The sequence below is a fragment of the Etheostoma spectabile genome, chromosome 5, assembly GCF_008692095.1.
Source record: "Etheostoma spectabile isolate EspeVRDwgs_2016 chromosome 5, UIUC_Espe_1.0, whole genome shotgun sequence".
Taxonomy (NCBI): Eukaryota; Metazoa; Chordata; class Actinopteri; order Perciformes; family Percidae; genus Etheostoma; species Etheostoma spectabile.
Window position 1 is genome coordinate 4,619,754 of NC_045737.1, and position 12,210 is coordinate 4,631,963.

Below are 12,210 nucleotides of genomic sequence, written 5' to 3' on the forward strand. Positions count from 1 at the left end.
GAATCTCTGTCTCGTAGCAGAACATTACAGTGAAAATGTGTTTTACAGAACTGAATAAATGGATCACCGGATCCGTCTACACAGGACATTGGTTCATTTACAGCCCTAAAAACGTGTTTGAAACCGGTTCAGTGGATTATTTACATATATTAAGTCACTACAGATATGAAAAAAACGTTACAGTAGTGTTACCATGTGTGCATGTGTATGAATACTGTGTGAGGATGTGTATGTTTTTGTGTCTTTATGTGTGTAGTTGGGTGTGTGTGGTGTATTTGGCCTGCTGCATTACTCTTCTGCAAATATAAGTTACTGTATGAAAGCTGCAGTCATGATTGTGTAAACCTTGTTGGCTGGTATTTGAAATATGTTCGGTGGGCTAATAAGAGTTTTATGGTGCTGTTGTATTGGCAATTCTAGTGCATGAAAAACATCAATATCTCTCTCCCTCTCGTTCTTTCTCTTAGTAAACCGCTGCAGAGGTGGGAGCGTATCTATACGCTTGTGTAGAGGCTACGTGTGTCAAGGGAAATTTCAGAGCACCCTCACTGAAACGTTGAGCAACCCCACAGAACCAGCAAAAGGAAATCTCTGGCGCCGCCACTGTCTGTAGCGGCGGCGGTTCTAGACCATTTTAAATGGAGGGGCCAGGCTGGGATGCATGCGATTTTAGAGGTACCAAATATATTAAGTGTTACATACCACCAACCCTCCACAGGTTTGTTTCTACAAAAAACTAACGATCCACATATAACAACAAACACAAGAATACTTATTCAGTTTTAAACCTACATTTTATATGTTACTGCATATTCAATATTATTATTTGGGGCTATAGGTGGGATTAAAAATGTATGAAAATATTTGCCAAGGGGGGGGTTGAAGCTTAATATTAAGGCGGCACTACCGTTGCACAGAGCACGGAAGGTGTCTTGGCCCAGACTTCTGCTAGCTACACTAGATCCCCCAAAATATTGGCCGTTGACCCCAGAGGCTAAATCATCGTCAGACTGGGTTCCAACATTGCACCGCCCCAAAAAAAATATTTAGTAATAATAAAGCATGGTGAAGGTGCCTGTGGTTGTTTTCTGTACTTAGTGATCAATCACCTGTACAATGCCAATTAACAGTATAACCAGGCAATACTTATCTGTGATGTCTTCATTGCTAAAAAACATTCAATCTTTATGATCTTTGGAACAGCTGTTTCATATACTCATTGATTCAATATTTAAATGTCATGCCTCCTTCAAATCCAACACATTTAATTCTGCCAACTAGTGTTAAAAGTTTATACACTGGCATTTGTAGCTCTAATTAGCTCTGGTGGTTACTCTTTTAGAGAAAGTACCCTAAGGTCTAGGCAGACAGGAATTCTCCGAAGACTTCCTTAGCTTTTCCATGACTTCAACTTGACGTTGATTGCACTACAATCAGTATATCCTAGGGTTGTGTTTAAAATAACAATAATTAACAACAACAAAAAAATAAAGCGCACATTTACAGAGATAGAGAGAGTAGAAAAAGGACAATCCTGATGCTATGACAACAACTCAGTAACTTTTTAAAAACCCAGCTCCTAGCAGAGCCATCCACCCTGTCTGAAACAACAAAATCCACTGAGTAAAACAACCTCCGAGTTCCTTATGTTTCAAATAACTTTTCTTCAGGCTGTTAAAAAAGTTATTGCCTTACCAGGTTGGTATTACAAATCATAAAGAGCTTGAGCCAAGGCAAGACAAGATGTATCTGATGATCTGAGATGTATTGATATGATGTACTGTATATATTTTCAGATTTTGGGGAATATGCGGATGTCTTAGTGTATTTTCTCTAGGTCATATAAAGCTGTCATTGAGTCTCCCCATGTTCTGCTGACTTAATTATGATATGCTCATACATTATACAATATGTGTCCTTCTCAAACTCAATATCAGCTCCATAGTTGAGTATTTTCTGGTTCTCTCAGGCATGAAAGACAGTGGACAGTGATGAGAGCAGGCTTTGCTTCTATAGGCAAAAACTTGCAATGGATACAAGCCATATTCAGTGATTACATTATTTAACATGTCTTACACAGAGTATTTTCCTTCATGTTTCATTCACAACATCTGTCATATCTGGATTAATCTCCAACATGTTTGATGGTCATTCATTTCAGAAATATCAGTTAAAGAGAAAATAGTCCCAAATGCCACTTTCTAAAATGTTAACGCTTTCTTCTTTCTTTGCATATATTGTATAATATCAAACAATGTGTGTGTGTGAGAGAGAGAGAAAGAAGGAGAAAGAGGTAAAGTGAGAGAGAAGCCTAATTTGGCTTGAGAAAATTTGGACTCTTGGCAATATTGTCTAATTTCTAAATGCTAATACTTTTGCTCATATGATATTTGTTCACTTATTATTTCATGCTAGTTCTGCCAAGAAAATGAATGAATGGTGGCAAGTAAAGAGCACTGACTGAAATGCAGATGGACAGAACAATTGTTGTTTTAAAGACACAACACCCTAAAAATACCAACAAAAGGTTTTCTTGCAAATTAAAGGATGTGGAAAGGCGGTGCATTCATCAAGTCATATTCTCTTCAGTTTAAGCTCTCCTCAGATCCCACTGTAATAGATACTGACAATGCAGAAGTCAAAACCATTACTGATAAGATGGTTACAGCTTAAATATAATTCATTGTTAGAATATGAATATGTATGACTTTATACTGATGGATTATGTACTGCACTCTCTGTTTTACTGCTTGGTGTTTTAGTAATTAAGCATCCAAGAATATTATAATCATGAGAAAACTTCACGGCTACAATACTGATGATTTTCATTTTCTTTTTGGTCCTTTATGAGCTAAGTAAGTCCAAGAAACTTAGCCATTCATATCTCATGACAAGAAATATCTGCAATAAGACAATAGTCTCTGGGCAGGAAAGCCATTTTGCTATTCCAACTACACAAAGTGGGTGGAACAGGGAGATGTATGTGCCAGCAAGGAGCCAGTGGCTATTGCATTCACCCACATGTACTAGACTGAAAAAGGCAGCAGAGCAAGGAAATGTTAAATAATGCAGAAAATTGAATAGGCATTTTGGTTCTGAAAGTATATCCGTGTGCTTGTGTGGTGTAATGCATGGCTGTGCATGGTGGAAGACATTCAACTGAGAATCGAGCAGATGTTGAATTAAATTTCCTGCTGGGCTCACATCACAACAGGGACATAAAAGTCATAAATCACAGGACATCAAGGACAGAGACTCATAATAACGTCACAATAATGAAGAGATGAGCCAAGAAAGCTCATGATAACTCTTATCTTTCATCACGGTTTGGCTCAAAGACACTCTCTCATTTACGGTTTTCCATACTCTGTCTTTATAGGTGCAACAATCAACCGACACACAACACTCTGGTATCAACCTGTTGGTTCAACAGAATTGGACTTCTGAGTTCATCAAGCACATGCGCTTTACAGTCCGTCATGCCATTTGATGATTAAAAAGATGATTTTCTGCTCAACAAAGTTATACATTGAACTAATATTATCAACTCCATTTTAAGCCCTACATTTAATGCACAATCAACAAGTGCAGGCTGTTTTTAAGCTAGACCTGTTTAAAATGACCAAATAAAGAATAACCAATGACCTGCAGTTCAACAAATTACAGTATATGATTGTTTACCACATTTAGCATTAAGATCTTTCTTTCAGTGAAAAATTGTTTCAGTGAACCTATAGGCATGTGGTTATTGTTGGAAGACATAATTGTGGAAAAAAAGTTACTCTCTTAATTTGTTTCCGTCCTCGAATCAATCTTAAGGCCTGACATATCTCTCATCTGTCTTTTTTTCTTCCATCTGCCAAGTTTCGAAAATTTGGAAAAGCTTCCAAATACAAAAAACATCAGCGCCTAATGCATCTGGATGGGAGGTACTCTCTGTGACAAATTACCTCACAAATAACTCGCATAGAGAAAAGACAAGGTCTCAGTCATCTCTCTCTGTCTCCACATGTCTCTCTGCCGGCCCGTGTCTGTCTTTGAGTCCTTGTATCTGTCTCTTTTTCCCTTACCCCTCCTCGCCATCTTGCCAGGAAGAGAGAGATGCGATCATCAATCTTATCCACCAATCTTTACCATCTCCTGACACTTCATCTGAGAAACCTCTTCCCACTTGATGGCTGACTAAATTAGATTAAAAGACTGCTTTGTCAGGGGAGAGAGAGAAACCCTCAAAAACTAATTTGGGTTCCAGTCACACACTAAAATGGAGGCTGACACTTCCACATTGTATACTGTGATAGCTGAAGCAATTTTCCACACCTATCGTAGATCAGATCTCATCAAATGAATGAATGAAGTGAAGTAAATCATGTGTAAAGGGACACAGGTGACCTAACCTAGATCCACCTTGTCAGTGAAACTTAGTTAAAGAAAACATTCATTGTCAATTAATTTCAAATCTGCAGTGTGAATTGTGAACTAGAGTTATTGCATGTACATGTACATGTAGTGAAGGCATACTTAATAACATAACTGTATTTAAAATATTGAGGAAAAAAAGATACCTGCAGTAATATATAGCTTAAATACAGCTTAAAAAACTTTATTGTAGTATAGTTTTAACAACTTAGCTGCAATACAGCTCGCTAAATGCTAGCTAGCTGCACAGTTGCTAAATGCAATAAGGCATGGGTGTCAGTTTGGTTTGAAATATGCTAGGGACAGAGACGCATTCGGAAGTGAATTTCCAGAAATGCTAGGTACAATGACGCATCATTTTTTATTTCTCTTTGGCTCAGATCAAGTTTTGAAAAACGCTGTCCTATACCTTACCAAAGGATATTGAATAAAAACATGGTTTAAACTTACCTAAACAATGATCAATTATTACCAAATTTCTCTCTCATATTGATCCTCATAACCATTGGAAACTGTCCAAAAATCAAACCCAAGTTAAGTCCAATTATTATGGACGTTATCTGAAATTAAGAGTTTCTGATTCATTAGGTCATATTGGAAAAAGCTTGTCCCTAAATATTGATCACCGGATTCCTCTCTCAAATTGCTCCTCAAAACTAATGCAAACTTTAAAAAAGTCCTATTATTATGGATGTTATCTGACAAACGTTTCTGCTTCACATTTGCATTCACACTAAAGGGCTTTTTAAGTCATAATGTGAAAAAAACGTGATTTAATGTACCTAAACAATGACCAATCATCACCAAACTTATGGTTTGATTTTTCGGCAGGTTTTCAGTGTTATATGAGGAGCAATGAGACAGAAATTTGGTAATCATTGATTATTGTAAACCACGTTAAGCTTTTTCATAAGCGCCAATAAAGAAGAAAACAATGTGAAGGAAGTGAAGAAGATCTTTCCTAATCATTGGATTTTGATTTAGTTATTTTGTCAGGCTTAAGTGTTCATGACAAGATATGGCCATGAGAAATTTGGTGATGAGTGGTCGTTGTTTAGGGACACTAAACCATGTTAAGCGTTTACACGTTGAGTGTTGTAGAATGTCCCGACAGGCCGTGTTGGGAACAGAAGCGTGTAGTAGTGCAGCAGCTGAGCGGCTGTGTCTGCCCTGTGGGGATAGAGATTTTTGTGGATTTATCGGCATCTGTCGCTCAAGAATTACATATGTGTTATGAACTTTACGTTTTTAACCAAATTGAGCTTGAGGTTATCAAAAAAAGTAGTGGGTAAAAAATGACTCATAATGAAATCTGATGGGTACACGTACCCACCGTCCCCACCGAAACCAATGCCTGTGCAGTAAGGTATCATAGCCAACCGTCTGTGTGCTCATTTTAGGTTTAAATAAGTGTTTTAGATTATATGAGTACACTCTGAGATTGTCTCATTGCTTGTGATTTTTGATTTGTGTGACTCTGTTATAGCATCACCTGTTCTCAGCAATTAAAACACCAACATAACCAAAAAGAATGAAGACCAAAACTAAGAAAATAAGACTCAGGCTGTAAGTGTTACCCAAGTTGCTCTGCTGCTGCTGGATGTGTAAGTAGGCAGTTGACCTAACCTTGATGAACAAAACATGAAGCGTTGTGAGTTTGTGTTGAAGTGGCACTGCTCTCTAGTCATTGAAAATTACTTAAATCAGGCTTAAAGGTTTCCTTCCAAGAGAGTGAAACCGTGAGACAGATTGTCGAAGTTCTCTGGCCAGAACAGTGTGCTGACTTCAGTGTGTTCCCATACTACACTTACAAGGCTGAGGACCCTATCCTGCACCCGGCGCAGCGAGGCACAAGGACAGACGCAAGTGTCTTTTCTATTTTAACCCTCCTGTTGTCCTCGGTTCAAATTTGAACCATTTACAAAAATTTTCAAACATCAAAAACGATGGAAAAAGAGAAAAAAAACTGTTAAATAAAAGAAAAGCGTAGAAAAAGAACAACAAAATGTTGAAATTTCAACCCAGAAAAACACAGCGTTGCAGGTCGACGGGAAGACAACACAAGGGTTAAGACCGACGCAGTTGTTAATTTCCCACCCAGCACCCACATCGTTTAAATAGCAAATGCACATGCGCCCATGGGTCTTACAGGGAGGTGTGTTCAGGTGCATTCTTGGCATAATTCTATCTTGCGGCAGCAGAAAGTGATCACGACATTGACCAAAAAAACCTGGTCTAAAGTCAGTGACGCAGCATTTCTTTGTTATTTTAACACCACATTAGTAGAATGCACCTAGGTTTGTGCACAGCGTGCGCACACTATAATTGTTACACACACAGGGAAGCGCAGCACACACACACATGCCAAAGATTACAAATAAAAATATGACGGTGCAAATCTGCCATCATAATAACAATGTGCTAAAGTAGAAACGCGCCTGGCTTTTAAAGGGAATGGGAGATGATGGTCTGATTGGTTTATTGCATGTTACACCCAGAACACACTTATGAATTAATGAAGAGACTGAGTATAACCCTTTTGAACCATGCGCCTGGCACACGGACCCTTTTTTTGTTGTCAAACTAGCAAAAGTGGATTTGGACACGCCCTAAACGGACTTGCGTCATGTGCTTCAAGCCGTGAGCTTAGATTGTTAAATTATGGCCCATAGACTACAAGCCACACAGCCACAGGAACACGCTTATACAAACATAGAGACACTAACGCACTCACAGACACACAATAACAGCTCATATTTCACCCCCTCCCTGTCACGCCTCCAACCAAATTAGATTGTGATTGCTCTTTCTGAGGTCACTTTTAATTAAACTGAGATGAGAACATGACACATGGGATTAAGCCCCATCCTATCAATTCAAATTATAAATTCATAACCAATGCCAGAGCCTATTGCTTTCAACCATGACCTCCATATCGTTTATGTATAAGAGCAAGAGGGACTCCCCTAATTTTCTTCTTCTGAAGACATAAAGTGCAGGACATGAAGGGGTGGGGAAGTGTGTATGTGTGTGTGTGTGTGGAAAGGGAGTAGTTGCACGTACATGTAAGGAAATACATATATCCAATAGTGTTCTATAAACCATTAATACTGTCTTGACTAGAAAGAGAGAGAGGGACCAGAGGAGCAGAGAGGAAGTGAAGAATATCTTCCTATCTTTCATGTAAAACAATGTAATTGCCGTGCCATGTTCACGGCATCATGAATAATAATTAATTGGACTTGAGAGGACTAGCTACTAATTTTAGCTGATTGGTAGAGACACAGAGAGCTTACTTAAGTCAGATAAAGATCCTTGAGCCTGATAACAAACAGGCTTATGGAAGTGTGTATATATATATATATATATATATATATATATAAGTATACACACAGCTATGTTAAATTCCCATAGAGGCAGGCAGATTTTTATTATTAAAGGCCATTTATTTCATGGATCAGGATACTATGCATCCTGATAAATTTCCCTTGGCCTTTGGAATTAAAATAGCCCCATCATCACATACCCTTCACCATACATAGAGATTCGCAAGGGGTACTTTCCATAAAATCATGTCTCAATGCAAATCGAACCAGCTCTTAGGTTAACTGAAATAAAACCAAGCCATCTCTAAGGATGTGAGGTATGTGATGATGGGGGCTATTTTAATTCCAAAGGCCAAGGGAACTTTATCAGGATGCATAGTATACTGAGCCATGAAATAACTGGCCTTTAATAATAAAAATCTGCCTGCTTGTATGAAAATTTAACATAGGGGGGAGTATACTTATGGCCCCTGTATTTTAAGGAAAAACATTTGGGGCGGCTGTGGCTCAGTGGTAGAGCGGTTGCCTGCCAATCGGAAGGTTGGTGGTTCAATCCCGGCCCATGCAGTCATGTCGAAGTGTCTCCTGGGCAAGACACTGAACCCGAGTTGCCCCCGGTGCTCGCGCATCGAGTGTGAATGGTGATGAATGTTTATCTGATGAGCAGGTGGCACCTTGTACGGCAGCCCGGCCACAGTGTATGAATGTGTGTGAATGGTGAATGTTTCCTGTAAAGCGCTTTGAGCAGATTTTAAGACTGGAAAAGCGCTATATAAATACAGCACATTTACATTTATTTATGATAGGTTATTCATTCACAAAGAAAATTGGTGTCATTAAAGGTTGGATTATTCCTCATTTTATATTTAAGGCATTAAGATCAATTTCCAAATGATTCCTCTTTTTAGTCAACTTAGGCAGGGGTTCCTATACTCACGAGCAGTATGGCAGATAAGTTACAGTGCTAATGCATTCAGTTAAATAAAGTTTGACCAAGAAATCAATTCCAGTCCACTACGAGTCGCACAAACCCACACAACTGTTATTTCCGTATCACTGTATTTAGATCCACAACACGTGCTAACCTGCTCAATAGCTAGGGCTGTAAAAGTATTTTTAAGTTAAAGATACCTGGTGAGAAAAGCTTGAACTACTGTTACTACTGCTGTTAACCGGAAAAGATGGGAACCAAAAGCTTACCTCAGTGATAAAAGCCTTGGCTGTAGCTGGGCTCATGAACAGCACGGCCCTGCGCAGTGTATCCCTGTAGCGATGCAGCTCTTCCACACGCATTGTTCTGAACAGACTTGTGATCATCATGTTGATATTAGATTCCACCTTCTGAAGGGATACGTCCATTCCCTGCTGAGAGGTCCGGTCCAGGAAATCCTCAATACCACGGATATCTGGAGAAAAAGATGGAGACAAAGGTGTGACTATAAATTTGGATGAACACATTCCTCTTTAAGAATAATGGAAAACAAAAAGTGGACAGGGAGAGAGATGGACATACACCTGCTCCCACATGTAGACTTAGCACACACAATATGACCAAAACTGATCACCTTACATCATATTCTCTTCAATAGGTGATTGTTTATCTCTCTGCACAAATAGGTTCAGTATATATCTCAAATCATGAGCTCTTAATACATCCTTCCCTTGGGGGAATTATAGGATTTCTGTCTCTGCTATGCTACTGCTGAATTAAAATAATGACCGATTTCAAAACCCTTACAGAAATTCTTGACAAAATATGAAGAAAAAGACTGGTATCTTTCTTTGACATTAATGGTTCCTTAATGACTAAAAACCTTGACCAGTTCACTGATTATATGCAATAGAGCTGAAATAAGAAGCGCAAGATGGTAAGACCAATGCACAATTAATGTTCTCAAAATTAAATCTCAAATTGGTTAAACACTTGCATTTTTTTCAATTCAGATTTTTTTCATTCTTCTATGGCCTCTTTACTACTGTAGTTATGAAAAATCTTTAGTTGGCTTTGATCAATTGAATTTTAGTGAGATATGGTTAGGAATTTGTTTTGTTGAATACACTGTATGTGAATAAACCTGTGCAGTGCGTCCAAGGGTTCCATTTTTACTGAATACACTATACGTGTATATTCCTACCAGACACTAAGAGAACAAATAATTCATGACAATAGAGTTTACCACTGTAATTATCTCTATTACGGTTCTTTATGATAACAAAACCCAGATCCTGGTGTCAGTACTTGTACAACCTGGACTCCTCTGTTCTTAATGAGCTACATTGCAGGTCAAGGTAATCCTAATTAAGGCACTTTGGTTGAAAACCACTGCTAATGATGCTGGAGGATGTGTGTGCGTACGCGCAACTGAGTGTGTCGAGTTATGTAAAGCAACTACTAATGATGCATTTGATATGGAAAACTGGTGACACTGCCGTCATTGCCAGTGTCATGACTGAGCAATTAACTGGATTGATTAGACTTGTTAAGGGCCAGAGGGTTGAGTCGATGGTGTGATTGCATCAATGCCAAATTTTGGAGGTTTAACAACGTATTAAGATAAGAGACAGCATTGAGATGGCATTGATTCAGAAATAAATGAATTTGGAAAGAAGACAAAATCCTGTGCACACATACAATTTCAAGAATCTTATGAGAGGTTGAGCAAGGACAGTGGGAGACAGTTTGAAAAGTTTGTGTCAGACATCTTCACATTAAGAGCTTTCTTCCATTAACAACATGGCATGGCGAGGAAGAACATTACAGCTAAGTTAGAGGAAAGTTACACTCTCTTATTTCTTTTTTTAACATCATTTTCTTTCACACTTCCCTTTCCAAAACATGTACACATCAGCACATACATACAATCCACACATACAGATGCACAAATACAGAGGACAACAACTGGGCACCCAATCTGTGTACAAGGGAGTTGTACATTTCAATCCGCGCATACATGTACATGCATGCAGATGTACATGTCTTGCTGTGTTAGCATAACATATAAGTTAGTGCTACATTTCTTGATAAAATATTATTTAAAAATATATTATTTCAGTGTATAAATGTCAACTCTTGTGGATTGTCTAATAATTGTGACCTTGCTGTTGTATCTCTTGTGTTTGTGTAAGGTAGATGAGCATACAGAGAGAAATTGAGATGACATATTTAATGACCAAACAACACAGCTCTAATATGTGCGGGAGCATAGAATTATCAGAGCCATTAAAGGCTAATTACTATTATTAATTATCAGAAATAACAATGTGTGTTTTTTGTATTAATTACTCTTCAACCAGTGCTGTGACTCCTAAGCTACTTACTGTAACATGAATTAGCTGCAAAAAAAAAAAGAAGAAAAAAATACTGAGCGGCTTACCTTTTCATCAATAGATAGAGTACATACAGACAGTATACTACAAAGTCAAGATAACATGTAATATGGGATATGTGTGACATCCTCACAGTAATCTAAGTACATACAGCAGCCAATCAACTCATTTCAAATTATCCACACTGACAGTGAAATGTCAGTGTTTTAGTTTACAATAGCTCTGTCTTTCATCCAAAATAAAAGCAAAATACCATACACTTCCTCATCCTCATCAATAAACACCACAGCAAACACAGTCAGGAAGATATATGGTTGCATAAACCCATACTGTACAAACATAAACACACAGTACACGCTCTAGGCTTTTAACAGATTTATACTCAGTTCTTAAAACTCTGTATTTATCATGGCAAAAGCCACTGTCATTCATAATGAATGGTAGCAAGCTACATAAACACAGTTACACTGTCTGATTTATGGTGAAAGAAGGAAAAGAAAGCTTTTGTACATCAACAGAATCAAAAGGTTTTCCTCAACAGAAAAAGAAAATTAAATAATGTAGAGAATTCAAAAAGCAAAGTACTGAGTTTCCTTTTGTTATGCATTTTACGTGTGTTCCTGTTTTAGTTTTACATTAATTAAATAATTTGTCCAGCCAGCAATCGACCTGTGTCTGCGGACTTTGTCTATTTCAGTGGCTATGTTACAGGCCTTGTCGCCTTGTACCTGTTAGTCCACCTGTCAGCCATTTTCTCTATATGTCTGCTCAACTGCTGACTGACTTGAGGGTTGCTCTGTTTTTATTTGCACTCATCAATCCTTTCGCCACACTGACTTATAATCCAGGTTGTCTGTCTAATACATTCGTCTTGCTCCGCTCTGTGAGGAGCTTCAAAAACAAACTCAACTGTCTCACTCCACACAGCTTATTCAAACTCAATAAAACACTTGTGCAAGCCATTATATTTGAAAAATGTGAGAAATACTAATGTGTTTACAAGATATTAACAAGTATTTAGGAGCAACTAAACATCCACCAATCCCGCATTATAGTCATATTAAAAAGTACAAAACAATAGAATAATTAATCTACATCTTATATCTTATTCCCTGTTACATAATGTTCTTATTCTTAT

At 38.0% G+C, this 12,210-nt stretch overlaps 1 protein-coding gene across 4 annotated transcripts in view; it reads right to left on the bottom strand.

Annotated features, from left to right (window-relative positions):
• The window catches only part of grid2 (glutamate receptor, ionotropic, delta 2), a 503,599-nt gene that overhangs the window by 207,876 nt on the left and 283,513 nt on the right, over positions 1–12,210 (bottom strand). For all 4 annotated transcript variants that reach the window (XR_004331939.1, XM_032515604.1, XM_032515605.1 and 1 more), the window contains exon 4: positions 8,946–9,151. Coding sequence is in view for 3 of the 4 variants with exons in the window: in XM_032515604.1 (XP_032371495.1) it covers positions 8,946–9,151 (206 nt within the window). In the remaining variant the exon portion in view is untranslated. The remainder of the gene's footprint in view (positions 1–8,945; positions 9,152–12,210) is intronic.